The sequence below is a fragment of the Malassezia restricta genome, chromosome V (assembly GCF_003290485.1).
Source record: "Malassezia restricta chromosome V, complete sequence".
Taxonomy (NCBI): domain Eukaryota; kingdom Fungi; phylum Basidiomycota; class Malasseziomycetes; order Malasseziales; family Malasseziaceae; genus Malassezia; species Malassezia restricta.
This window is the reverse complement of record NC_040197.1, coordinates 348,041-374,927: the sequence shown is the minus strand read 5'-3', so window position 1 is coordinate 374,927 and position 26,887 is coordinate 348,041. Positions and strand designations below refer to the sequence as shown.

The window sequence follows — 26,887 nt, the reverse complement described above, 5'->3', positions numbered from 1 at the left end:
TAGCACGGTCCCTCCACTCGTACGAGGCGTGCGTGTCGCGACACACAGCCCAGCGGGGGTCCTGCTTCTTCAGCGTCGGCATGGCCACGGCACCGGTGCCGGTGATCGGCCCTTTTCAAGGGCAGCGCACACTGCAGCCAGGGATGCGTGTGCGTATTGGTGCACACCTTGTGACTGTGTCTCGATTTCTCAGCAGTGGTGGCTTTGCCCAAGTATACCTAGTCGAAGCCGACGTGCCTGTGCCGATTCCAGGTCACGAGCACCGCGACACTACTCTCGTTCTCAAGCACATGTGCGTATGGAACAAGGATGCGCTTGCGAGTGTGCGTGGCGAAGTCGAGTATCATCGCGGGCTCCGTGGACATGAATCGATCGTGCACTTTGTGGAAGCGTCGGCTGCCTCTCTTGTGGGTGACGGTTGGGAAATATTTATCTTGATGGAGTACTGTGCCGGCGGCGGACTCATTGACTTTTTAAACACAAGACTCCAGCATCGGCTCCGCGAGGACGAAGTATTGCGCATCTTCCGGGACGTTTGCGAAGCTGTCTTGATTATGCATCACCAGGACCCTGTGCTGGTGCATCGCGACATCAAAATTGAAAATGTACTGCGCACCACATCGAGCCCACCGCGCTTCAAGTTATGTGATTTCGGCTCCTGCTTTCCTCTGCTTTCGCGACGTGCAGCCAAGAGTGCGGAAGAGATTCAGCGCTGCGAGCGCGAACTAAATCAACACACAACCATGCAGTATCGAGCGCCAGAAATGATCGATCTCGGTATGCATGTCCCCATCACAGAAAAGGCCGATATATGGGCGCTCGGTGTGTTTCTGTACAAGCTGTGTTACTATACCACCCCGTTCGAAGCGCCAGGTGCGGGTCCTGCCGCCATTCTACAGGCTCGCTTTGAATACCCAGACAAACCCCTTTACTCCAGCGCTCTACGTGCGCTCATTCAATCCATGCTCCAAGTCGATGCTGAGGCTCGTCCAAGCATCGACTCGATCCTAGAAAGTGTGGAGCTCCAGCTTCTGTCCCTCACTACGCCCACGCCGCCTGAGACGGTCGCCCGAGCAAAGACACCCACGCCGAGACCACCATCCATCCGACCTGTTGCATCGCGGTCCTCACTGCGGCCGAGATCCGTGGCCCGGCCATCGAGAGTCACCACGCCGCCTGCCACACAGAGCAAGGCCGCTCGGTCGTCAGAGCGACCCGACTCCCTCATTCTGAATGTGTCTCTTGACGACGTAGTGGCACGGTATCCGAGTCTGCAGGAGCTCGATCAGGCTGAGCAGGTGCCCCGACAAAGCGTCAAGGCAATGGTGCAGCAGCTCGACACCGAGTCACCGCCGCGGGCCGTATCTATCCCCATGGAAAAGAGCACTTCTGCTTCCATGCGCGACAAACCAGCTCATACGCTCGTGGATGTGGATCTAAGCTCGAGTGACGAAGAGCATGAGGCGCCGGAAGATGTGAATGTGCGCGTCCGCCCCAATTCCTCCCACCCGCATCGCAGGCCCCAGGTCCTGTCACCTGCCGAGTCGGTCCATACGCTGCTGGAGGAAAACAGCCACATGGAAAAGAATACAGCTTCTTTACCACCGCCCTCCTCCGCACCGAGTGGGGACCACGACGACGAGCTGGCTAGGCTAGCTGAGCACGAAAAAGCACTGCAACAGCTACTTGGTGAACATCGCCCCACCCCTGCAGCCGCACCGCGTCGAGCGTCGGTGGTGCCGCCGCCGCCCAAAGCCAAGCCCGCCTCTCTCTCACGTCGTCAGAGCACAGCACATGAGCCACGTGTTGGCCAACTTGTACCCTTGTCTCATAAACCTACCCCATCACCGCCCAGCAACACGCCAAAGGACCACACCCAGCCTCCCACTCCCCATGCTTCGATGAACGAGGTCCGCAACATGTTTGAGCAGGTATCGGTATCAGCTGCGCGGCCTGCTACACCGGCTCCCAAGCGCACGTCGTTAGTCCGTGCCTCTTCCGAGATGCGTCGCTCGTCCACATGGGACGCGGCAAAATCTCCGCATCGAACGTATGTCCATCAGGGCACATCGCCTGGTCTTCCATCCACGCCTGTATCTGAGAATCCAATTATGCTTGCAGGAACGAATGCGAATGTGGCCACATCAGACGCAGCAGCCCGTGTTAGTACCATGCTCGCTCAGCAACGCGACGGCGGCGTGCGTCTTACCAAGCCTGTGACTCGCGAAGCGCCCACTTATCCAGCCACTAGGCAACGGGCGTTTCCTGTGCCGAAGCCGGAGCCAGATACTTCGCCTCTCGACACCGAACCGGAGCAGGCTTTTACGGGCGTGAGTGCCCTGATCCACAAATGGCAGACACATGCATAGGGGATTCAAGCTATAGGAACAGGGCCTGCATTTTGTCGATGTATAGCGCGAAAAACACTAGCAGCACAGTCACAGGGCCCGTGAGGAAGATGTAAGACACAAAGATGGTACCACTAATGAGTGCTTCGAGGTTGCTGGAGGGATCGCCACGCTGCCTCGAGATCTGGGCCAGCGTAAGAGCAGGTGGGGAGCCGATCACCAGGCATGCACATGCAATAAAGACAGGATCACCGACCACCTCCGTATCGTTGGTCAAGCACACGTATGCGACGAGAGGCAGCATGAGGAGCGGCGTCACAATCATGCGACTCGCACTTGCAGCGACGATGGTGCGCCAAGTCATCCGCTTTTCCCACGCGGCCTCAGCCGCATGCTCGTGTGCATCAGGGGCGTCTTCTCTCGCAGACATCATCGAGCCGTGGTTTGTCACGTTGGACTCATCCTCGTCCGAGTCGTGGAAATAGGAGCCCAGAACGAGAATCGACATGGGCACACTGCATTGTCCTAGCTGCTCAACCGCATCAACAAACGGGTCGACGGACTTGACAAAATTTTGGACTTTCGGTAAAAGAACAATGATAAAGCTCAGCAATGCTGCCCATAGCGGCACAGTCATGAAATTCAGGAACGCGTGCCAAAAGCGGATCATGGGCCTGGTCACTGCGTACGCCCACCCATGCGAAGGAGGGGCAGGCACAGACGGCGTATCCGCCTCTTGAGCCTCGTCGGCCAGCAGCTCAGACCGAAGTGGCGAGCTGGTGGCAGGGGCATGGAGTAGAATCGAGTTGCGGTCGGCAAACTGTGAACGATGATGCTCGTCAATGAGGGGGTCCGTGACGTCATCGCGAAATCCGGAGCGGCTCGGATGGTCGGATCCGTAGTAAAAATTGGATATGCCCTTCACGCCCTCCAAGAGTTTGGCAGCGATACTCCATCGCTGCACCGTGCCGAGCGTAGAAAACATGACGAGGTATGTCAGGGCCCGACCAAACATGAGCTCGGGCTGATCCGAGTCTTGGCCATTCTCGACCCAGTGCAACTCCGGCACCGAATATACAAGCGAGGAAATAAGGGCCACAGGTAGCGTATTCGAGTTGGGCGTGATAGAGCAGGCCATCACAAAGTTGCGCTGCCCTGGAAGGACACGAAGCAAGCGCGACGTGAGCGCGGCCGCCAGGGCAGATATCACAGACACACACAAAAAGCCAGCCGGCACAATCGCAAGCTCCGTGAGACGCTGGGGCGTGAGATAGAACGCAATTTTGCCGAAGAGCAACGCGGGCGTGAGCACAGACACATTGAGCTTATTGAGCTTACTTTGCATGCGTCGGTCAAGCACGCCCACCCGGGCCATAATATAGCCCATGCCACTCACAGCTACAATTTGCAGAATACATGATAAAGTTACAATCACGAGCCGGCCAACAGGTCCCAGCTCAGGCAGCAGGTTCATACGGTGGCTGGAAGCTGGGTTGGGAAGCTGGCTCGTGCTGGAATTTCGCTCGGTCGGCACGTTGTCACCGCATATTTGGGTGCACGCACCCCGAATCGGCCAGAGGCCCTATCAGAAATGAATCGACCAGCGCCGTGTGATTATGTCATGCGAGGCGCAATGAGCGCACCTGGCCGCTCTAGGCTTGGGTGGCAGACGGCGGATGCTGCGCCTGAGCACGAGCCTGTCGTAGTATCCGCGCACGACGAAGGGCCCGCATGCGCTGTCTCCGACCTTTACCACGCTCTGTGACGATGTGAGCGATGATAGCGCATACGTACTGGCACCAAGAATTTTCACCTTGCCATCATTCTCTTCCAGCTTCTTGCGCGACGCAGCCAGGGTCTTGTCAACGCGGCGCTCTTTGGCCTTGTCGCGCTTCTTGAGGTTCTCTGCCAGATGCGTGCGCAGAGTTGTGAGGTAGGTATCTTGGAACGCAAGTATGTCGCTGGGGGGCACCTAATGCATGAGTCTCAAGGCAAACGTACGAGGGTGCTGAACTTGGCGCGTTCTTTGCTGCCGCCGTCTGTGACGCGGAACAGTATGGCATGGGTCACGGACCCGTCCTCGTATGGCTCTGACGCGTTAGCGATCCTCGACATACGTTTCTTTGAGCTGATGTGCACGGAGCGCGCATCCTTTGTTCGAGCAAAGAGCTCTTCTAGGCGCACAACAAACTGCGATTAGCGCACGACTGCATACCTCCTTCGCGTCCACACGCATCCAAGACGTAGTCGCCTACTAGCTTCTTCAGCACGTCGCTCGCCTCTCGCCAGGTGTGTCACGTGATATCGTGAGGAGCTCGGCGCGCAGCAGTGCCCTTGGACCTCGGAGCTCTTCTTCCACGGGTCCAATAGGGGCCGTGTCCGATGGGCCGTCGACATGCTGAATGCAAGTGGGCTTGATGACTCGGACGATGAATGGCAGGATATGCCCATAGAGCATGTAGGACCTTGGAGTCCCAGCTCAGCCAATACCAACAGTGATAGCGACAGCGAATCGGACAACGAGCGGTCTCCGAAGAGTAAGCGCGTTGCGCGTGAGGCCAAGCTTATGCGCCAGCGACGCGCGCATATGCGGGGCCGTGGCACTTCGGCACAGGGTGGCACCTCCAATACGGCAGGTCGACATCTAGACGTGCACGACGTGCGTGGCTATGACTGGCGAACGCGGCCTGATGAGCAGGTGGCCGATTCTCAGGCGCTAGGCTCGGAAGGCGTGGGATATACCAAGCTGCGTCTGGATGATGCTGACGAGGATGCAGAACTGGAAGCAGCTACGGACTACTTGTTCCAAGAAGACCTGAATCGCTTAGACGATGCAGACGACCCATCCGCCGCCCCCATTTCGCAACTGGCCTTGACCAAGCGTTTACTCTCCGATGTACAGAAATTAGCATATGTGGGCTTGTGCAGCACCCTCTGCAGCCAGATTGTAAAGGAACTGGAGCAGCTAGGAGCGAAGGATGATCGTCCGGCCATTCAGAGTGCCAAAGAATGGGGGCTGCGCGTCATGATTCGTTTGTATCAGCATCTAGACGTGGAGCCTGCCGAGCAGTCGATGATCGAGTCATTATCGCTGCACGGGATCCTTCCTTCCGATCTGGCACCCAGCTTGATCGCTACGCAGACGATTCCTAATCCCGCCTATGACCCCGCGCTGGCGAAACAAGAAGCCTCCCAACCCAAGCCACCAGCGCTCCCACAGACTCCCAAGGTGAAGCAAGCGGCCACTTCGACCCCAGAAACTGCTGAATCTCCCAGCATCCTGACTGATCCCAATACTGCCTCTCAAGTCACAGAACATGCGAGTGCCTTGTCAGGCGAGGCCACGCGTGTCCCTGAAGCGTCCCTCAAAGCGCCGCATACATCTTCTCACGCTCACGCTTCTGTAACAACGTTGGATGGCGTAACCACCGAGGTGAACGCTGCCAACAAGACGATCACGCTGGACCTGCGCTGGACGGTCCTTTGTGACTTGTTCTTGGTACTTACGGCTGACAGTGTGTATGATGCCCGTTCTCGTGTGTTGCTGGAGCGCCTTGCAGAGCTCATTGGTCTCTCTTGGATGGATGTGACAAAGTTTGAAAAGCGCATCACGGATTCTTTAGAAATTGAAGAAGATGTGCAGACACTGGACGACAAGAGCATCACACAACACCACGATTCAGCATCTCGACACAAGCGCCTCATGATGATGGGCCTCGCCACCGTCGGTGGTGGTCTGGTCATTGGCTTGTCGGCTGGTCTGCTTGCTCCTGTGATCGGTGCTGGTATCGGTGCGGCTCTGGGTGCCGTGGGTATTAGTGGAACGTCGGCATTTTTCAGTGGTGTGGGCGGTGCAGCCATCATCACGACCACAGGTACGATTAGTGGCGCCGCGATGGGCGGAAAAGGTATGAGGCGACGAGTCAAGAGCGTGCAGATCTTTGAATTTCGACCGCTGCACTACCACAAGCGAGTCAACTGTATTATTACTGTGCCGGGTTTTCTAAAAGGTGCGGAAGATGACCCGACACTACCCTACAGCGTCATTGACCCGATCATGGGCGACGTGTTTAGTATCATGTGGGAGCCTCAGATGATGCAAGAAATGGGTAACGCTATGTCGATCTTGTGGAACGAGACGCTGGTGCAGGGTGTGCAGCAAGTCTTGGCGGCCACCGTGGCTGGTGCCATGTTTAGCGCCTTGGCTTGGCCCCTGTGGCTCACGAAGCTCAACTACCTCATCGACAACCCCTGGTCCAATGCCACGGAACGTGCTCGAGCAGCCGGGCTGATTCTGGCGGATGTCCTGATCCACCGGCAAATGGGTGTCCGTCCCATCACGCTTGTAGGGTACAGTCTTGGAGCACGCATGATTTTCTATGCACTCTTGGAGTTGGCTCGCAAGAAAGCATTCGGCATTGTACAAAATGTGTTCCTGATGGGCGCACCTGTACCGTCGCGTGAGAATGAGTGGAAGACGGCGCGAACCGTCGTGTCTGGCCGCTTTGTGAACGCGTTTGCACGCTCAGACTGGATTCTAGCGTACTTGCATCGTGCCACATCAGGCGGTGTGCGCAATATTGCTGGACTGTATCCAGTGGAATTTGGATGCGGCATCGAGAACATTGATGTGACGAATATTGTACCAGGCCACCTCGCTTACCGAGCGCTCACGCCTCTCTTGCTAGGTGAGCTTGGCTTTCAGACGACTGCTGATTACTTTGACGAGCCAGAGTCACTGGATCATGTGCCAGAGCGTACGGTCGAGAAAGAGAGCCCCCAAAAGCAGCATTCCACCGCGACGCAAAGTCTCAAGAACTTTATTTGGGGCAAGAAGGAAAAGAGTCCTGACACTGTTCCACCGCCGCCGCAGCTAGTGTACGATGCGATGGAGGACGAAGTAAAGAAGCCGCAGACATCCAGTCTCGAATCCATGCCAGTAGTGCCTACCGATGTGGTGCATGCTCCGCGGTCAGACGCGCCTCAAGACATACCCAAACCCATACCGGATGACGGCGCCGAGCTAGGAGAAAGCAGCCCTCCCATGGAGCATCAAAGCGATGACAAGAACAGTCGCTCGCCTTCGAATGAACATGTGGCAGGCTCTGACGCCAAAGAGGAAGAAGCGCCTGCCTCTAAGGATCATGAGAAAATCCCTGATCAACAGAGTCAACATGAGGAACCTCATGATGTTGGCCATCAGGAAACTCTACGTGCGCTCGAAGCACATGACCACGATCGACATGAACACCACCTGTCTGACGAAGAGTCTGAGCATGTTGCTTCCAACATACCCGTTCCAGAGGAAGAATCACCTGCCTACGCATCCTATGGCCTTGCTGCGGACGAGGCAGCTCAACTTGCAGCCCAGTTCAACAGCGGCTTAAAGCCGACATCGCCTATCCATGTCCCGAACGAAGAATGGGAGACATCACCTGATCATGTCTTGTTGACGTCGCCAAAGCGCTCGTCGGATCTGCCTGCGTGGGCAGCTGAGAACCCTTGGGATGCGTAGTGTCACTTATGTATAGAGCCTTCTCCACATCTGTCAGCTGGCCTGCCGGGCTTACAAGTTGTGTGCGCTTGGGCCACTTGAAAGTGTCTTCCTCCCACCATGCCATTCCATCTACGCAGTAAACTAGCCAACGTGTTCCATACATCGTCCCACGGCGGGCCGGACAGGCAGGTGCAAGTGGCCTACTTCCCTAATTGGTCGATCTACCAGAAAGGCTACAAGCCCGAGCATGTGCCGGTCCAGCACTTGACGCACATTCTGTACGCGTTTGCCAACATCAAAGACAGTGGTGAGGTAGTATTGTCAGATGAATGGGCTGATCGTCAGATCAAGTACGATGGCGATCAAGAGCACGATGGGGCTATGTTTGGCAATTTGAACCAGTTTCTTCAGCTCAAGAAACAGCACAGGCACCTAAAGACGCTGCTATCCATTGGTGGCTGGTCGTATTCAGGCAGCTTCTGTGGCATGAATGACGCAGCCAAGCGTCAGACATTCATCGAATCTGCCGTCAAGCTCCTGGCAGACTGTGGCTTTGACGGCCTTGATATTGACTGGGAGTACCCCCAGTCCGACATGGAAGCGCAAGCGTACGTCCAGCTTCTGTCAGGGCTGCGACGCGCCCTTGACGAATACGGTCAGCGTGCTACCCCGAATGATCCTCACTACCTTCTGACGATCGCAGCACCATGCTCGCCACAGAAGTATCAAATCCTCAAGCTGAAGGATATGGATAAGTATCTTGATTTTTGGAATCTGATGGCGTACGACTTCAGTGGTAGCTGGGACCAGGTGGCGAATCATCAGGCGAATCTCTATGGTGGGGCAATTTCCGTGTCGAAAGCCGTGGATGACTACAAACATAGAGGCGTGCCGCTCAACAAGATGGTCCTGGGCATTCCCGCATATGGCCGTGGCTTTGTCGGTACAGGCGGCCCAGGTCAGCCATATCGCCACGCAAGTGAAACAGAAGGTGGCACGTACCTGTACAAAAATCTTCCGCGTCAGAATGCGCAAGAGCATTTCGATAAGCGCGCCGGCGCATCATGGTCTCATGACGGCAACGAGTTGATTTCGTACGACTCGCCCGAGGCAGTGCATGCCAAGGCCGAGTATATAAAAAACAAGGGTATGCTGGGTGCCATGTTCTGGGAGTTGAGCGGCGATGTGCCGGCCGACCAGGATCGTTCGCTCGTGCGTACGATGGCCCTTGCACTGGGTGATCTGGATCAAAGCCAAAACCACATTGCCTACCCTGAGAGTGTGCATCCCAACGTGCGCGCCTAGGTGTCTTTTTCTTCGTCAAATATAGCTTTGGGTTGCGTATTAGCATACGCTGCCGTCCAACGTGGGTCCTTCTGCGCCTTATCAGCGTACTTGAGCAGTGCTTCGCGCGGGTCTTCTGAGCGAAGATCACTCTCGACAAGATCCTTCATCAAAGGCTGCAATGCTGAGCGACCAATCCGACCACCCTTGCCACGGCCTTCAAGCGGCCGCTCAGGCACGCGAGCATTCTTGGGATTGCGTGGGAACTGCGGCTTCTTGTAGACGGGATCGAGCCAGTCGTCGTGGTCCGTTTCTTCCGGTATAATGATGGGCACGTCAGCATAAGGATCAGTTTGTGAGCCATCGTCCGCGAAGGGATTCGTCCGTGTGCGTGCGCGCTTGTTTACCGAAAGAAGAGCCCCCAGTTGTGACGCATGCTCGTCGTAGAACACATGCACGCTTCCGTCGCGTGTTGATGCAAAGACCTGGTCAAGACGCGCATGCCACGCGATACGAATCACGCTTGACTGAGCCACAGGGTATACAAGCTGCTGATGTAGCGTGTCAGAGGTGAAGACGGCCAACTGGCCCCATTGACTCAGAGGGTCCGACGTCCGCATCGAGCCGCCTGGCACAGACGCGAGGCCGGTCATGACTTGACGTCCGTCGGGGCTGAACAAAACATCAGTGTGGTCGCTTCCATTCGGAAGCTCCTGCTTCTCAGCCAAAGGCGAGCGCAGCTGACGCAGATCCCACAGCTTGAGCGAGTCGTCGGCTCCTCGTGATGCAAGCGTGTATCCATCAGAGGAGGCGGCCAAACTCGTGGCGCTCTGGGAGGCTGTATGAGCACCCTGCACGGTCGCGGAGGGGCGCGCGTAGTTTCCGTTCGTAGCCCACATGTACATGGCGCCATCTTGGCCTGTTGCTACAATGGCGCGGGCGTCGGGTGTGTAAGTGGCAGCCGATACTTGAGTCTTGGTGCCGCGGTTTTTTGAGCGCAAGACAATCACAGTCTTTTGGCTCGCTTTGTGGTTCACGTCCCAAAGACGGATAGTGCTGTCAGAGCCGCCAGTCATGAAATGTGTGTCGTCCAGTGGGTGCCACATACCACAGGTGATGTCGCTAATATGTCCCGTAGTATGCCGCATATCACGCATGAACACATCACCTTTTTTATAGACGGCTAGTTCGTTGCCGTCGTAGTCGTACACTCGTGGCTGGGGCGCAGCGTTCAGGCACAGCAAGTTCTTGCTTTGTGGGGCGAACGCCAACTGAATGACGGGGTAATTTTCTGCTGGCTCAAACGTCTTGAAAGGACGCAGATTGGATGCCATACCACCAAAGTCCCACAGCTTTACATCGTAGTCGGTGGATCCCGAGGCCACGCGCGCACCACTGCGGTCAATGCCTAGGGCGCACACGGACTTGGTATGGTCCTTGAGCTGGATGGAACGAGTAAGTGGCAATCCTGCGTACTCTTTGAGTACGTCCAAAGTGTCAGGTACAGGGGCTTTTTCCTCCTTCTCTTCTTCTTGACTTGCTTCGTTAGGCTCCTGTGCAGTTGGAAGCTCATTCTTACCCTGCTGCCCAAAGCGGCCGGGCAGCATGGACCGAAGAGTCTCTTCGTCCAGCATGGTGACGAAAAGCTACCTCCACTACGATCATGCAGCTAGTGACGCCTTCGTTCCATGTTGAGCAGGACGCGTCGTTCGTCCACGTAAGCATTTCGTGCGTGGATGCCAAAGTCGCTGAGGTGCGTATCGTAGCTGAGGAGCGAACGTTTGGATGCTTTGTGGACCCCGTATATTTGCCGCTGAATTTGCCCTGTGCGGTAGAAAGCATGAGTGAGACGTGTGCCTTGACGTCGTCGCCTCATGGCACGTACGATCCAAAGACGCAAACGTTTACGGTGCACATAAAAAAGCGTGTGCATGGCGAACACTTTCCTGGTCTCGAAGCTCTGCGTCCACAGATTCTGTCGGACAACGAAATGGCGCAACTCGAGGAGGCATCGCGTCAGCAGAGCGAGCATCCGTACGGTTTGATGTCTTCGTATGTGCCTCTTTCGCATGCGTACGCGGACATGATGAGAAATGGACGCGTTCCGATCCTGGACATCGTGGATCCCACGGTCGTGCCGCTCGCGGAGCGATCGATGCGCGCGGAAGAGCTTGAAATACAAAAGTGGGATGAAGGCATGTATCTCGACAGTTATGTCGACGTAGACGGCGATGTGGCCGCCGCGATGCATGTGGTGCCTGCTTTATTGCGGAAAGATGTGCCACAAGGTACACAGCCCGCCTGGGCGGGCCCCCTCCCACCTACAGAGCAAGCCCAGGCATGCTTGGTGCAGGTGGTGTTTGCGTACCTGTATGAGATGCATGTTTCGAGCAATGAGGCGTCTACCGAGTCGGCTTGGACTATCTGCAAGCTGTGCCGTTCACTGACATGCTTCTCTGAGCCGCTGCCGCCCGGCACAGACGTACAAGATGTACTGCGGTGGTCGTTCCGTCGCGCACTGACATATCCTCTGTACCGCTCGTGGGCGCTGTGTGAGCGTATTTGCAGCGATGCACACGAGCTCTTCAACTTGCCAGATGCCAAGGCACGCATCCTGCATATGTTGCGCGACATGGACGCTATATTCGCACTGGCCCCTACCGGTACAGGCCTCGCCGAGCCCATGGAGCTGGCTCTGCAACTCGTGTGGGACGCATGGCTCGCGCCCCTGGAGAGCTGGATTCATGCCGCATCAGACGACGATATTAAGGCCATGGCATCCATCTGGAATGCGCGCATGTCCAAAGACGCCGTCGGGACGCCCGGAGAGTGGGACCTCGAGGCTTGGGAAGCGGCGGCACGTGAGGCCCAAGAACACGGCGAAGGCGGTTTTGTCTAGGATGTGGAGAGCGCACGACGCGCGTCTTGCTTCATGTCCACCACATCGGGGGCACCGAAGCGGCGACGCTCTGTGGCCACAGACACCGGGCTCAAGACGCAGCGAAGGTACTCTGACTTGCGTGAGCTACATGTTGCGCTAGAGTTTCAGCGCCATATCCATCGTGTCACCGTGTTGGCACAGGCGCCAGCCACGTGCTCGTCGAATACGCCGCTCCAATGTACGGTCAAGGCGCTAAACGACAAGGCGCTCTTGCAGTTTGCGCATGCAGCGCTCCCTCCTGTGTGTGTGCAAGTGCCGTGGCCTGTTGTGCCTGGGTCCTACGCAGCGTCCTTCAGTGATGGCTATGTCTTTACGATTCCGACGCAGCCTATGGGACGTACGTGCCAACCGCCGCCTTCTTCGCCGTGGCACGAGTTCACCCAGAAGGATATTGATGCTTTGCAGTGCGCTCGATGTGCACAAACGCTCGTCCAGTTCACCCCGCGCGCGCATCTACGTGCATTGCCCTCCGAGCACTGGGAAGAGCTAGTGGATGCATGGATGTGCCATGGTGACCAGCGCTTGAATGCGAGTGTGACGCAGGGTCGCCGTGATGTCGATGTGCACCGCGTGCCACGCGATGATGAACTGTGGGTCTCGAGTCTGTGGCTCAAGACGTCGAGCGCGTCCATAACATCGGGCGTCTGTATCCGAGGCGAGGCGCAGGACAATTTTTCCGAGGTACGTATCATCAGCGACCTGCCATGCACGGACCAGCAGAAAAGTCGGCATCGGCCTACCTACCGTGGCTAGCGCTGACCGCGAGGATGGCGTCTAGCGGTGTCCACTGGGCATTCTGACTGATACTACGGGTCCCATATCCTGCGTTTCAGATAACACTGGCATGGCAAGGTCGATATGGCAGTCACACGAAATGCGACATGTACTAACCGCAGACGCATGCATTTCCCGTACAATGCACACAATGTCATGCTGTTCTCGGTGCGGCGGTCGAGCCCGTCAACGCCGGGGACCACGCCACATCCGTCCAATGGCTTCAATGCAGTGTGATGCCGGCGCATGTGCCGACAGACTTGGGCTTCCTAGGTCTGGTATTAAGCAACTATCTTGTCGAGCAGACAGAGCGGCAGGCCGTGCACCGCTTTGTCGTTTGCGCCATGCAGGCGTCAGAGCCCGCGCCACGCTTGGTGCTGTGGGTGTTCCAACCGCTCATTACGCTCTCGATACCCCCTTTGGAGCGGCCATGCGACGCTTGCAAACTCCTGTACAAGCCTGGGGCGACGCAGCCTGACATGGCACAGCACATACCCCTTGTCCTGCCCGCCGAAGTATGTGATGCACTGCACGATGCCTTGCAAGACAGCGCACAGATATACCCTGCCTCGCGCCGTGTCTTGGGCGACTGGCACGTGGGATGGCTTCCTCGTAGATGGATATGAAACTACATACGCCGGACCTTGGGTTTACCAGGCACGACAATTTCGCCCTCGACACCGCGCGCCTCGACGCCGATACGGGGCAGGAACTTTTGGTAGTGAATAGGATCGCGCGACTTGAGGTAGCGCAGAATCTTGGCACGCTGATGGACCATGTGCCGCATCGAGCGGCGGTTGCTGTTATCGTGACGTGCCGTCTGGAGATGCTCAGCCAGATTACGAATGCGATACGTCAGAAGAGCCGCTTGTACCTCCGGTGAGCCCGTGTCGGCCCCGCCACTTTCCGTAGAGCGGCCAAAGTGAGCAATAATGCGACGTGTGTTTTCCACCTGGATACCCCGACCACTTGCATTGCGCAAGTCGAGAATGCGTGAGAGAGTCTCTGCACTCTGAGCCTGCTCTTCCTCGAGCTGCTTCAGATCGACGGCGAACGCATCAGAGCCTCCCTGCACCGAGTCTGTCAAGTCCATGGCACGATCCGTCGTCATGACTCGCGGAAGCGATTGGAATAATGTCCGCCGGTCGCGCGTGTCCAGGCCAAAGTTGAGTCGGCGCGGCCCACCGAACTCTTCCACTACGGTATCGACCTCAGCATCCTCTTCACGCGGCAAGGGCGACACAGTCTGAAGCCGGCCACGGCGGTCCTCAACGAGACCCCATACCTCGGTCTTCGACAGGATCAGTTTCGCAAGCTCCGAATTGGCCCATGTGGCATGTCCTTGTTCATTTAAACGGTGTGCCAGCACAGGATCAGGCTTCGACATCTCAAACATGCGCTGCTTAATGTTCTGCTGCGCCAAGTTCTTTTGCCGGCGCAGACGCGCTACTCGTTTGCGCTTGCTTTCTAGCAAGGGCGCACTTGTATGAATAGATGCTGCTGGTAAAGAAAAAGCTGCGCCAGCATCGCGCACATAGGCACGCGCGGTCGGCGCGCACCACTTGGCCAGCCACATACCACACACGTTCTGTAGAAAGGGACGCCTTTGTCGAAGGCTTGGGAGCATGTGAGTTCAGTCACGTGCCCGAGCCACATAAGAAGACGCAGCGAGGACCGCGGCAGGGTTTCCTTTGATCAAAAGCCAAGTGTACGTATGGGAGTGCCACATGTGCCGCTAACTCACAGCCCCGAGCCACACCCGACCGAGTTGCCCATCACGGTAAGGGTGCCAAGAGGGCCAACGGCTCTCGTCGGGGACGAGAGCAATTCTGCAATATAGGAATCTAGGCAGTAGCTTCGGCGATGACAGTCTAGAGCCAAAACATTGTAGTACATGAATGGCAGCTTTTCATAGACTTTCTTAAGGAGAATGAACGCGCCAGCTTTGTGACGATGAAGGTACGTGTGGGGCGAGTAAGCACGTCGTGTCCGCCGTGCACGTGGTCGAGGTCGGCACGATACTACACCTGCGAATTACGTCGGGCCGAGCGCCTTGGCTATGAAATTCGCCCGTTATCTCGAGGAAAATGCGGTAGATGAATGGCGGAAAGCGTACCTCAACTATGCTGGACTCAAGAAGCTCATCAAGCGCGTCAAACAGCACTATGATGCGCGCAAGACGGGAAGAGTGCCTGTATCTGAGTCGAGCAGTCATCCGGCGGCCCGACTGCTTCGAGGCGGCCCATCGTATCTAGCGCGTGGACAGCGTACAGTGCCAAAATATGGCGCGTTGGGTGATCCAGAGGAACAGGATCCACTGCCATCAGTAACACTAGATGGTACCGGCCTGGAAGCGGAGGTGCTACTGGCGGAGCCCGTGCGAACGGATAGCAAGATGGTGGATACGGGGCTGGACGCAACGATATCGCGTCACTTTGACGAGCAGGAGCGCTTGTTTTTCTACGCCCTGGACTATGAAGTGGATCGCATGGTGGAATTCTACGATGCGCGTGAGCTCGAGGCAGTAGAACGCCTTTCGACGCTTGTGTCGCAGCTGATAGAGTTGGCCGAACACAGACGAGCATACAAGACCCAGACCAAGCGCATCGATGGTGGGCATCTCAAGAACATATGGTCGAAAGTGCCTCGCCGACTTGATACCGAAGAGCTTCACCGACTCCGGCTTAGTGCGCAGGGACGTGAATTGCAGCCTTCATCGCGAGAGCCGACTTCGAGCGACGAAGATGTTGGCCAACAGCGCCGTGAACATGCGCTGGAGCAAGTCCACCACCTGAATTTGGTCGATGTCGATGAGACGCCCAAGGAACCGCGGCATTACGATCCTGTGCACTACAAGACCGCACGCAAGAAGCTGCGCTCCGCGGTCGTGGAAAACTATCGTGGACTAGAAATTCTCAACAACTATGCCATTTTGAACCGCACCGGTCTGAACAAAATTTTGAAAAAATTTGACAAGACATTTCAAGTGCACCTATGGGACAGGTACTATGAAGAGCGGATTCAACAGCGATCCCTGGTGGTATCGACCACCGTGCCACAAATGCTGCATGCGCTCGAGGACATTTTTGCTAACTACTTTGAGCATGGCGACAAAAAGCGGGCTCGAGATATTCTTCGCTTGGGCGTGACACACGCTCTGCTCCCTCACGAAACGGGGCATCACCGCAGCACGTTTGTCACCGGCCTGTACATCGGTATCGCGCTGTGTCTTGTGATCGAGGCCTTCGATCATGTCATGCACAAATCAACGCGTGCATTGATCCCGATGTGGCCACAGTTACTGATCACCTACGCCGTGTTCTTCTTGCCCACGCTGTTTGCCGTTCTTTTCGGTCTCAATTTAATCGCATGGCAACATGTACGTATCAATGCCGTCTTTATCTTTGAATTCGATGCAACGACGGCCATTGATCCATCACAGTACTTTGAACTGCCTTCTCTCTGCTTGTGGCTGTTGGCGCTGTGTTTTTACCAGTCTTTCACCGCGATGCCTGACGATGAACGGTACGTGTCAGCCACGACATGGCCCCTGCTATGGCTCTGTGCAGTTGTGCTACTTTTGTGCAACCCGCTGCCCATCATGCATCGTTCTGGCCGTGCTTGGTTCCTTCGCTCATGCGCGCGTGTCTTGACGGGCGGTCTGATCGGCAGCATTGAATTCCGAGACTTTTTTCTTGGTGATGAGATGAATAGCATCGCCTACTCTGTCTCCAACCTGTGGCTCGTACAGTGTGAGTACAGAAGCGCATGGCAGTCTACATGCAATCCCTCGGCCACGTACTGGACGCCTGTGCTCAGCTCGCTACCTGCCTTTTTGCGTCTTATGCAGTGTATTCGCCGACACTACGACTGTAAGGGCACGACCCATGTCCATTTAGTCAATGCAGCCAAGTATGCATCGACGATATGTCACGCTTTTGCCTACTTTGCGTTCCGAACAACAGGCTCCCAAAGCAGTGTACGGTTCGTGTGGTGGATCTTGTTGGCCACGATCAATGCATGTTTCACGTCGAGCTGGGACATTCTCATGGACTGGAACCTTCTGCACCGCGAAGCACGCTACCCGTTCCTTCGTATGCACCTGTCATTCGATGATATTTGGCCCATGTACTATGTCGCCATGGTGACCAATGTGCTGATTCGCTTCGTATGGGTCATCTACTTATTTGGTTCGCCATCCACACTGCCACTGCGTGCATTTATCGCGGCTGTGCTTGAGGTGTTCCGGCGGTGGCTGTGGAATTTTATCCGCTTGGAAAACGAGCACATCGGTAACGCCGATACGTACAAGATTGTTCGTGAGCTGCCGCTGCCATATCCTGTCAAGAGGCAGGCAGTCGATAAGGACGGCGAGCTACTGGATAGCAGCCACGCGCCTACACCGACCAAAGCACAGCCGTACCATGAAGACCAAGTGCTGGCATCACTTGCAAGGACGCGCCAGCGGCTTGCCCAGCACCGCGGGCCAGACAACTAGTTAGGCTGGCACGGTACTGTGCCACTGATACTGGCGAGGGTCGCGTGCGGATAGGGCTGGGTCCTGCCACGTACCGAGTGGTGTTCCCTCTACGCCGGGCTTTAGCAGATCATCGAGCAAGAAACCGAGGCCTAGGCCCACCTCATTGAGGAGCTGGGCACACCGACGCGTGATGTCGAGGGCCTCATCGACGACGCGTGGATCTTGGTCTACGCCGTAGACTTGCCGGCGGAATGTTTCTGCGTACGCTTTGACTTGATCCGAGGCCCACTGCACAAAGCCGGAAGCCATGCGATAATCCTTGAAGGCGGCCATATACCAATCGCCCGTGTTTTTAATGAGTGTAAAGTACAACATAGCGAGTTCAGAGATATACAGGCTCACGTCACCCTCATATTTGATTTGACGCATGCGCCGTTGCAGCAAGTCCGTGCGTGCCTCGAGAAGCAAGTCACGAGCCTCTCGGCCCTTGTCGAGACGAACGAGAAGAGCTGCATCGCGCACGACCATAGATTTGCGCTGGTACGGCGATACAAGTTCGGCACTGATGGCCTGCACAAGCTCGCTAGCACATGAGTTGAAGCTTTCCACGAGAAGGTAAAGCGGACCTTCGGAAATGGGGCGGCTCGCGAGTCGCTTCTTGCCTTCTTCAACGAGAGCCACGGCTTCTTCCCATTCACGTAGCGCAATGTGTACGGCAAGTTCATCGATGACACCGTTCAGCCAAGGACCGAGCCATTCTACATCGTTCGTGGACGTGGGGGCCGCTGGTGCCTGGTCCGACAAGCCGAGATCCTGACTCGCTGGATCCATAGACTCGCTTCCGTACAGCATATTGTCAGAGCCCATGTGCTTAGACTGTGTACGGGCTTTGCGTTGTTTCTTGAGTTTCGCAGCCAGTTCTTCGCCGACGCCGCGGAATGCGCGTAGCAATGCACGCTTGTCCTGAGCTCGCTCGGAGCGGTACACAAAGGACTCTCGCCCGTGCTTGATTTTGATGGCATTACGCACGTCCTTGGTATCTTTTAAATCGACGACCACGATTTCGCTCAGATTAAAGCAGCATTCGGCCACGAGATGTATGCGATTGCCATAATGCCGTTTTCGCTGTACAGCAATCAAGAGTAGATCGTCGAGCAGGAAGAGAGCCACGGCCTGCTTGGGTTTGTAAGTCGCAGCATTGATTTCCACAAACTGACTCGTTTCGGCCACGAGATGACGGCCCGGTACGAGCGGCACAAATTTTTGTGATCCCTCAATATTTTCCCACAAAGAGGTAAGCTGCGCTTTGTAGATCTGCTCAAGATCGATCATACTGTTCCGCGATCGACGCGGCACACCACCAGCGATACCCGAGCCAGCACTGCCATCCAGCGCTGTTTCGCTGAGTGGATCTTCCATCTGCAGCTGCTGTGGCAGCTGCTTCCACTCGCCGAGAATTTCCTTGAACTCGAGCATGTCATTCTCAAAGGTGGCAATTTCACGACTGATGGTGATAAACTCGGCGTAATTTTTGAATACCTGCTCCTTGAGCTGTTTTTGCGTCATGCTTTGAAGGGTGCCCAGGGATGTGCGCAAATTCTGTAGACCAGGCTCATTGAGCTGCTGCATCTGCTCAGATGCAAATGTGCGTGCATCAAAGTTTTCGTCAGAAAAAACGTCAGCGGCAAGCGCGACGCCACTGGTGCCAGCGGGGGTAGTGGCGGTAGCAGTTTGGCTGCTACCAGCCACCTGGGTATCTATCGCTGGCGGAAGCGGTGGGACGGCCTGATCCTTCTCTTCTTCCGAGCCTACAATAGGTGCGAGCGTATTCAGACCCGACATGTAGGAAAGGCCAGGCGCTACGGCACCCGACGCATACCGCGTCGACAGCCGGTTGCGCACCTTATCTTCTTTCTCTGACTCGCGAGACGCTTTGCGCCATGCAGGCGTCTGTGGAAGATTCGGACTCAGACCATCGCGCGCGTACAGCGTCGCGGGTCGCGTACGCAGCGAGCGGCTCGTGGGCATGGACATGAGAACGTTGCTCAGGAGGCATCCGTGCGGGCGACTTGGGTGGTTAGTCAGCAACGCGCGGCCCTGACGCCTCCCTCATCCACCACGTTGTCCGTGCACGCTCTGATGACGGCGTTTCATCCAGATGCACTGGTGACGCGGCAGATGCCGACGAATGCGACGACTGGTGCAGGTGAGGAAGAAGCGCATGATTTGTGGCGCAGTGCTGAGGCCAAGTACGAGCAGAAGCGTTGGGCTGAGCAGAGTGAAAAGGCTCTCTACCAGGATGTGGCCTTCAAACGGTACCAGGCATCGGTGGATAAGGCGCTGGCGAAATTTGAGAACGTGGCGGAGTGGGCCGACTTCATATCGTTTCTGACGCGTCTACTAAAGGCACTACAGACGTCCTCGGCGAGCTACCATGTCATTCCGACGAAGCTTGTCGTCGCGAAACGCTTATCGCAATGTCTGAACCCTGCCTTACCGTCCGGTGTGCATACGCGCGCGCTTGAAGTATATATGTATATTTTCACGGCTATCGGTGTGGATGGACTACGTCGTGACCTGCAGGTTTGGACGCCGGGCCTGCTGCCATTCTTCCCACATGCGGCGACCTCGGTACGTCCGTTGGTCCTGGATATATACGAACGCTTTTATTTGCCGCTTCACACAGACTTGCGCCCCATGACGCGTGCCTTGCTTCTCTCCCTACTTCCAGGCGTCGAGGAAGAGTCGAGCGAGTTTTTTGACCGCGTCATCACACTGTTGGACCGTCTCGCCGCCTCCGTACAATGGCCCTTTTTTATCCGCACCATGTGGAAAGTGATGATCACTTCACCCACTGTCAGGCTAAGCGCCTTCCACTACTTGGCGCGCCGCATGCCCAAAATCGAAGAGCCGAGAGAGCTGGACGTGCCCCTGCTTGGCTGTGCCATCTCACACGCTCTACGCGATCAGGCCCTGCTTGTGCGACGACAAGCTCTGGATTTTCTCGTGACGCGCGTAGCTCTAGATACACCTGTATTTGAGCAAGTGCCGGACAAGATCAGACTCTTGGATGCGGCTCTTGATACGGTGCTTCGACGCGACATCAGTTTGAATCGCCGCCTCTTTTCGTGGCTCCTCGGCTCGGACGAGTCGGATGCGGCTCAACAAACGTACTTTGAGACACATGCAAGGTCGCATGTGGCGCATATGTTGCTGAGTGCGATGCAGCAAAAGAACCAAGCCCAGCGTGCGTTTAAGATGTACGTGTCGCTAATGGACAAGCGCGCCATGGCTCAGCCCCTGCTCCGTACCACCGTCCTTGACGTGTTTCAAACATGCCAAATACATCACGATGAGGAATTATACCCCACGGCTCAGACGTTGTTTATGGCGATGGATGACTACATGCTGTACCAGTCGCTCTATCGCGGCATAAAGGACAAGAAGACTGTCCGCCTCTTTCAGTACATTTTGCGTCAATTTCGCCCGCATGAACCAGAGGCACTTCATGTACATCTTCCTGTTGTGGCTCTTGCCATTCCGCAGCTCGTAAAAGATGCCTCACCTGAATTGGCTGGTGCATTGCTCGAGCTACTTCAAGATCTGATGGGCGTGTTGGACATTCATGCATTTGCGCAGCACACAAACACTTCCGCGCCCCTGGATGAGCCAGCCGAGCAGTGGTTCTCGGACGCACCGCCTGAACGCGTACCGACACTACAAGACACTAGCATGTGCACAGCTTGGCTAGAGGCGATTCTGAGTGTGGCTATGTCGCAACCACCTGCTACAGTCACATGCTGTGCGGTGCTCGTAAGTGCGATGGACAAGCTCGTCGAGGCTGGATGCTCGGTACGCATGCATGTGCAAAACGAAGCCTTATTTGCCTATATCGCCCACACACGTACGTTTGAGCAACTCGAAGCGGTTTTGCACATGGCTGTGCATATTACGAAGAGCAGCGCTGTGGATGCCTCGTTCTTGTTCCGTGGTGCGCATCTGGAAACGGTGGTGCAAAAGCTCCTAGAGTATTTGCAGCCACACGCCTTCCAGCATCATGCCGCAGCTGTCGAGCTATTTTGGAGCGTGTGCGCTCTAGCTCAAGGCGAGCGTGGCGCCGCTGTTGTGTGCGCCGAGCTGAGTGGTACAGGGCGGGAGCGAGCGATGCATGCAGTCGGCACGCTATGGCGATGCACGACTCAACAGACTGCGACGCACATCCCAGCATGTGTTCTGCTCATTCTGGATCGGTTGCATTCGCACGATATGCTGGAGCAGCATGAGAGCCATGTATGGCTCCAGACTTATGTGCGCACTTATGATGCCATTTTATGCATGTTGTCTCGTTTGCTAAGGCGGGTACCTATGCAGCGGACACACGTGGGCGTCGCTGTGGCAGGGCGCATGATCGATGCATATACGTATCATATGCCATGGGATCGCGCGTATACACAGTACTATTTACGCATGCTCGCTGCACTCCTGCATATCGCCGGAAAAGAATGTGTGCATGTCGCATGGGACGGCACAGACGAAGAACAGGGCGGCTCGCTCATTGATGTGCTGAAGGACGATGTCATGCTGCTTCTCCGCTCAGGTGGGCCACATGATCGTGATGCGTCGACCGTGTCGCTTGGCCTCGAGGTATTGGATGCGATTCTGAGCATGGAGCCCGGCGCGGCATGGTGCACAGACGTGGAGAAATCGCTCGTGGATGTTTTGCTATTGTCGATCGATGCGCGCGATGCGACGCGTCAGATCATGGTGCTGGGAGTTTTCGCACGGGTGTTGCGTGATGTAACGTTGAGTGATGAAGAGTGCGCCGTATACGCCGATCTCGTGCGCCGTGGCATGACGCACGCTCCTAACGATACGGCTTTGTTGGCATGGACCGACTTTGTGCATGCAGTGCTACCTGCCATGCAGGATATACAGGCATTTTTGTTGCCACTTTGCCATGTTCTACGTGAGATGCTTGTGTGTACGATCCGCCCTTTTTCTGCGCAGCATGCATTGGAGCCAGACGTGTCGATCACGTTGGATCGCGTCCCACGTACCGAGGCGGAGGTAGAAGCGCTCATGCGGCTGCTCGAGACGGCGCTCGCCAGTGCTTTTTCCCGCGCATACCATGCCCGGCCCCGACAAGATGACGCTACACCGCCGAGTAGTATTCTCGGCAACATTTCCAGCGTATTCCAAGCTGAAACAGCGAGCGGACCAACAACGCAGGAGACCACGGTTCGACGACATGCCGTGCTTGCACTGCAAGCCGTAGCGTACGTGTGGTTTGTTGGTCGCGACTGTGCGTGTCTGCCGCAGAGCATCGCAGGCAGTGCAGCTGTGCTAGAGCGCTTCTGGGCCATGGACACGTCCATGACACTGGATGCGGTCATTGAACACTGGTGGCGATGTTCCACGCGAGACATGCATCGTTCATACGTGGATGATGCCACACTGGCGTTATTAGAGCACCTCACATCCAGTGCGCAGCTTATTTTCTCTTCTGTATGCGACGCCATTTCGTCCAAGGTGCCAAAGAATCGCAGCGGACGTGTGTCGACAAGCATACTAAGTGAACCAGTCCTGTTCCGCCTTTTGGAATTGTATGCCACCAAACTGGACGCAGGGAGCATCGCACAGGTATGGCCCATTATGTCGCTTTTAGCGCGAACGATGGCTCAAACGACTAGCCCCTACGTCGTATACCATGCGCTTCGCCTCACAACGGTGATGGGAACGAAGCTGACGGACTCAAACCTGTTTAACGAACAACGAACGCGCCGCGATGTACAGGATGCGTTCGTACGTCTTTGTGAGCTGACTATCTCGCTGTATGGCCGCAGTCTGGATATTTCGTCTGGCCGTGATAGCGACGCTCCATCCGTGGCGAGCGATCGTGGCGAGACTCCCAGTGATGTGGTATCGCCCACCTCAGTTGTACAGACTCTCTGCTCCATGGTTCTCCCAGCATTCACAACGTTGCGCGTCGATCAAGACAAGATTCAGAGTGTATCAGCAAGTCTCGCCTACTACATTTTGGCACCTGGTTTCCGCGCCCGTCAGGGATCATGGGAGCCAGAGCCCTTATTGTTCGAAGTGCTTGAGAGTCTCACACAGCTTCCTGCGACGTCCAAGACGTGGCGCTCATACGTGCTGGATACATTCTTCGATGTGCGCTTCTTTGCACAGAGCCTCGATATGGGTAAGCAATGGGCGCCTATGATCGCGGCGCTCTTCCGCAGTGAGCGCGATCGTCTCTCTGATGTGATCGGACGTATTTCCACGGCTTCTTCAAATTTATTCACAAGCCGCGACTCTGATTTATTCGCGCGGGTCGGTGCCATTCGGCGCCTGTCCTATGTTGTGTATACGAGCGAAACGAATGCCTTTCTTGCTCAGCTTCCGCTCATTCAAGAAAAGGTTGTGGATATTTTGCGGTCTTCGCCAGCTGATCTCGTACATGCCGAAGTGTATTTGTGCATGCGGGTGTTTCTCTGCCGCTTTGCGTCGCAGCACTTAACAGGATTCTGGCCGATTATTTTAACGGAAATGGTGCGAATTCTGGCACAGGCCAAAGTCGATCTGCCGGCGGACAAATCGGACAGACTGCAACTGGTATTTTCCGTCGTCAAACTCGCTGACTTTTTGATAACGTTGCAGACGGACGATTTCCAGATTCATCAGTGGCTCCTCATCACTGACACTCCCGATGCGACTAATCCAGCATCCTCCTACATGGCAGACTCCCTTCTCGACTGCCTCGCCAAATTCGTGAGCGAATGCCAACGGGAACTGGTGTTTGATGCAAACGATTCGTTGGAGCGCGCTCAACAGCGTCGGCCTTTACTGCAGATGTCAAGTGTTGCGACCATATCAACTCTCCAGCCTTTTTTCGCTACGGCATCCCGCGCCTTTTACCAGTGCGATTTCCATGCCACTTTGGATTGGGACAACATTAATGCGTGCCTCTTGCACGACCTATTCGAACCGATACATACGAATACATAATTGTGTCAGCTAAATTAAAAAAAAAAGATTCAGCATAAATTGGGCCCAATTTGAGTGCCCAATTCCATGAGAACAAAGCTGTCGCGTAATGCACGCTAATTGCGGCGGGGTGCAAAAAGATGACCAGCACGGGGCTCGAACCCGCAACCTCCTGATTACCGATGTAATCGTAGTCAGACACACTACCAATTGTGCTAACCGGCCATTTCCGGGTAGTCTTATGAGCATGAGTGAATATGGACAAAATGCAAGGAAGCCGTCAGGGCCGATGCACCTCAAAAATTTGGGCCATGGGAACGTTCCATTGACTTTGTGATTGTTTGATTTGCTCTCGAATGGTAAAGTATTCACGTCCATCCGGTCCACCATATGCCCAGCCTACGCCATTGTTACTAGGGTGGAACCATTGGGGGTGGTACGTCTCACCCGCAGCTTCCATCTTCTTGCGGCGTTCTCGCTGATGCCCTTCAAGCTCGAGTTTTAGCGCCTCTGCCTTGTCAGCATCACCATCTTCCAATGCGCGCTGATCCGGGCGTAACCGCGAGTCTGTAGGAGGGAGAATAGATCGAATGTCGTCAGTAATTTCGTTTAGCGACATAGCAAAGTACGTGAATCCGTAGTAGTCAGATGCATCGGGTGGTATCTTTTCGGATTGCCACAGCACACTTGTGGTAGCATTGTTGTTAGTAAGAAATATGCGCTCATCCCAGCGGCCTTTCATTTCACCGACTTTGCTCTTGTTTGCATCGTAAACCACACCTTCAATATGATTCCGATTTGCCACGCCACCAAACATTGATCCTTCCTTAAAGCGAATAACCAAGGACTCATTCGTAGACAGGTTCGTCACACTCATCTCACCGACATGCTCCAAGTACTTGGTACCTGCCAGTAGGTTTCGCATGAATGAACTTGGTTTGACGATGCTGTACTTGTCCCCTGTGTCAAGTTCAACAATTTCTGCTCCTTCCGCGATAAGCTCAAGAGATTTTCCCCAGAACTTGTTTTTCACAGTCCCTGCGGCAGAGACTTTCCATCCAGCACCATATGCATAGGATGCTGTCACAGGTGGGCGATGTACCACTTTTTCCGCTAGAAAATGGAGGCGTCGGTCTGTTCGAACACATTCATATGTTTCGCCAAGAAGAGGATTGAATGGTTTACGACTCGAACGCACAGACGTGGATGCATAGCCACTCACAGCAAATGCACCGACCAGCGCGATACGCTCCGCGGGATCTCTAGTCTGGGCAGCTCGCTCTAGCAGAGAGGGCGCATATTCATACTCTTCTGCCACAGCCTGCAAAATGGAGAGGGGCGCATTGAATGTGACAGGGAACGAGATAGTTGATAAGTCCTTTCCAACGTTTTTCTTCAAAATCGAAAAAAGCGACATTTCTTCTCCAGTTACGGGAGCAGGTAATGTCTTGCGGTACGTAATTTGATTTTGAGTGGTATTCATAGGCGTGATGGCTGTGCTTACATGAGGACTGAGCACATCAGCGTTGCTCTCTTCAAATGCATAGTCATCTTCATCATCATCGGCATCATCTTGTTCTACTTCAGCCACGCAGCCATAATCATCGTTATCGCATTCGTTCATTTCATACTCGACACCATTTACCATATCGTCCGCATCATAAAAGTCAAAGTCACCTTCATCGGCAGATATGACTGATGAGGGGGTGCTGTCCAGTGCTGTATCGGCATCCACGTTCAGGAAACTCGCTACAGATGCTGAAGTCCCTGCAGCGCCATTTGGTGATGCCGTGGCAAGGTGAGAATGCCCAGGACGAGACCTCGAGTTGTTGACCGGCGTGGTGGTGCGGGAAGTCTCACTACGCGGACGCCGAGCTAAATGTTGACGCATCAGTGCATGCTGCTCCTGAACTTGGCCAAGTGCAACGAGCACATTCTTGATATCAATAGAGGCGCTTGACGCGTTGATCAGCTCTAAAGAACGAATACTCGAGTTCAAGAGTTCATCGGCGCGCTCCATAGATGAACCCAAGCTTCCTGTCAGCAGCTTGGGAGGAAGCAGTACCTCACCCTGCCAATGGTACAAAAACTTGCGTAGCTCCATCCGCCATACACTGAAGTCCTTCTCATTGAGCATTTTGAAATCTGGAGTTAGATTCATGTCACGTACGAAATACATTCGATCCGCTATCAACATGGATCGTTCCTGTCGTAAATACCTTCAACAACATACCATGTCGAATATCAGAACTTACGCTGGCATGAGGCACTTCGATAATACCGCGTGACTCACTCTCTGGCTTGATGGAATATGAGAGCGTGCCATCTTCAAATATAATCAGCCAGCGCTTCGCGTAACCTTCTGTCAGCGATCAAAAAATGCCTACCTTGCATCTTTTTCTTCTTCTTTTTGAGCACCCACCCTGAGTGCATGACAGGCGCGGTGCTTGCGTCCATGTTGCAAGCGATAGATGCTCGTGCTTGTGATGTGGAGAAGCAATTTGTTGGGCGCTCAGAACCCGTCCAAGTGACCTAAACAGAGGCATGTGATTGAAGCCATCAAGGGGAGGCCTCCA

General features: G+C 55.2%; 13 protein-coding genes and 1 non-coding gene across 14 annotated transcripts; 7 read left to right on the top strand and 7 right to left on the bottom strand.

Moving 5' to 3' along the window:
• Positions 1-80: 80 nt before the first annotated feature.
• Positions 81-2,369, top strand: MRET_3052 (AP-2 complex-associated kinase; the record flags this gene model as incomplete). Its single annotated transcript, XM_027629679.1, has 1 exon — positions 81-2,369. One exon carries the CDS (start codon positions 81-83, stop codon positions 2,367-2,369), a length of 2,289 nt encoding a protein of 762 aa, XP_027485558.1.
• Positions 2,370-2,379: 10 nt separating this feature from the next.
• Positions 2,380-3,822, bottom strand: MRET_3051 (auxin efflux carrier; the record flags this gene model as incomplete). The annotated part of the gene is made up of 1 exon (XM_027629678.1): positions 2,380-3,822. The coding sequence occupies one exon, from the start codon at positions 3,820-3,822 to the stop codon at positions 2,380-2,382; it is 1,443 nt and encodes a 480-aa protein (XP_027485559.1).
• A 178-nt stretch (positions 3,823-4,000) lies between these two features.
• Positions 4,001-4,584, bottom strand: MRET_3050 (signal recognition particle subunit SRP14; the record flags this gene model as incomplete). The annotated part of the gene is made up of 5 exons (XM_027629677.1): positions 4,001-4,107; positions 4,143-4,320; positions 4,350-4,438; positions 4,466-4,538; positions 4,564-4,584. The coding sequence occupies 5 exons, from the start codon at positions 4,582-4,584 to the stop codon at positions 4,001-4,003; spliced, it is 468 nt and encodes a 155-aa protein (XP_027485432.1).
• Positions 4,585-4,743: 159 nt separating this feature from the next.
• Positions 4,744-7,863, top strand: MRET_3049 (putative integral membrane protein that interacts with Rpp0p; the record flags this gene model as incomplete). Its single annotated transcript, XM_027629676.1, has 1 exon — positions 4,744-7,863. One exon carries the CDS (start codon positions 4,744-4,746, stop codon positions 7,861-7,863), a length of 3,120 nt encoding a protein of 1,039 aa, XP_027485612.1.
• Positions 7,864-7,962: 99 nt separating this feature from the next.
• On the top strand, positions 7,963-9,150 carry MRET_3048 (chitinase; the record flags this gene model as incomplete). Its single annotated transcript, XM_027629675.1, has 1 exon — positions 7,963-9,150. The coding sequence occupies one exon, from the start codon at positions 7,963-7,965 to the stop codon at positions 9,148-9,150; it is 1,188 nt and encodes a 395-aa protein (XP_027485611.1).
• Positions 9,147-10,763, bottom strand: MRET_3047 (WD repeat protein; the record flags this gene model as incomplete). The annotated part of the gene is made up of 1 exon (XM_027629674.1): positions 9,147-10,763. One exon carries the CDS (start codon positions 10,761-10,763, stop codon positions 9,147-9,149), a length of 1,617 nt encoding a protein of 538 aa, XP_027485616.1.
• A 29-nt stretch (positions 10,764-10,792) lies between these two features.
• Positions 10,793-12,028, top strand: MRET_3046 (protein SHQ1; the record flags this gene model as incomplete). Its single annotated transcript, XM_027629673.1, has 1 exon — positions 10,793-12,028. One exon carries the CDS (start codon positions 10,793-10,795, stop codon positions 12,026-12,028), a length of 1,236 nt encoding a protein of 411 aa, XP_027485615.1.
• A 33-nt stretch (positions 12,029-12,061) lies between these two features.
• On the top strand, positions 12,062-13,470 carry MRET_3045 (ubiquitin-protein ligase E3 D; the record flags this gene model as incomplete). Its single annotated transcript, XM_027629672.1, has 2 exons — positions 12,062-12,751; positions 12,967-13,470. The coding sequence occupies 2 exons, from the start codon at positions 12,062-12,064 to the stop codon at positions 13,468-13,470; spliced, it is 1,194 nt and encodes a 397-aa protein (XP_027485614.1).
• A 2-nt stretch (positions 13,471-13,472) lies between these two features.
• Positions 13,473-14,420, bottom strand: MRET_3044 (small subunit ribosomal protein S15; the record flags this gene model as incomplete). The annotated part of the gene is made up of 1 exon (XM_027629671.1): positions 13,473-14,420. The coding sequence occupies one exon, from the start codon at positions 14,418-14,420 to the stop codon at positions 13,473-13,475; it is 948 nt and encodes a 315-aa protein (XP_027485613.1).
• Positions 14,421-14,903: 483 nt separating this feature from the next.
• On the top strand, positions 14,904-17,342 carry MRET_3043 (signal transduction protein Syg1; the record flags this gene model as incomplete). The annotated part of the gene is made up of 1 exon (XM_027629670.1): positions 14,904-17,342. One exon carries the CDS (start codon positions 14,904-14,906, stop codon positions 17,340-17,342), a length of 2,439 nt encoding a protein of 812 aa, XP_027485619.1.
• Positions 17,343-19,358, bottom strand: MRET_3042 (exocyst complex component 8; the record flags this gene model as incomplete). Its single annotated transcript, XM_027629669.1, has 1 exon — positions 17,343-19,358. One exon carries the CDS (start codon positions 19,356-19,358, stop codon positions 17,343-17,345), a length of 2,016 nt encoding a protein of 671 aa, XP_027485618.1.
• Positions 19,359-19,463: 105 nt separating this feature from the next.
• MRET_3041 (cellular morphogenesis regulator DopA) lies at positions 19,464-24,332 on the top strand (the record flags this gene model as incomplete). The annotated part of the gene is made up of 1 exon (XM_027629668.1): positions 19,464-24,332. The coding sequence occupies one exon, from the start codon at positions 19,464-19,466 to the stop codon at positions 24,330-24,332; it is 4,869 nt and encodes a 1,622-aa protein (XP_027485675.1).
• Positions 24,333-24,452: 120 nt separating this feature from the next.
• On the bottom strand, positions 24,453-24,537 carry MRET_t0051. Its single transcript has one exon. It is a non-coding gene; the product is annotated as a tRNA-Arg (tRNA).
• A 54-nt stretch (positions 24,538-24,591) lies between these two features.
• MRET_3040 (oxysterol-binding protein-related protein 3/6/7) lies at positions 24,592-26,768 on the bottom strand (the record flags this gene model as incomplete). The annotated part of the gene is made up of 4 exons (XM_027629667.1): positions 24,592-26,456; positions 26,482-26,517; positions 26,545-26,670; positions 26,699-26,768. The coding sequence occupies 4 exons, from the start codon at positions 26,766-26,768 to the stop codon at positions 24,592-24,594; spliced, it is 2,097 nt and encodes a 698-aa protein (XP_027485617.1).
• Positions 26,769-26,887: the final 119 nt, after the last annotated feature.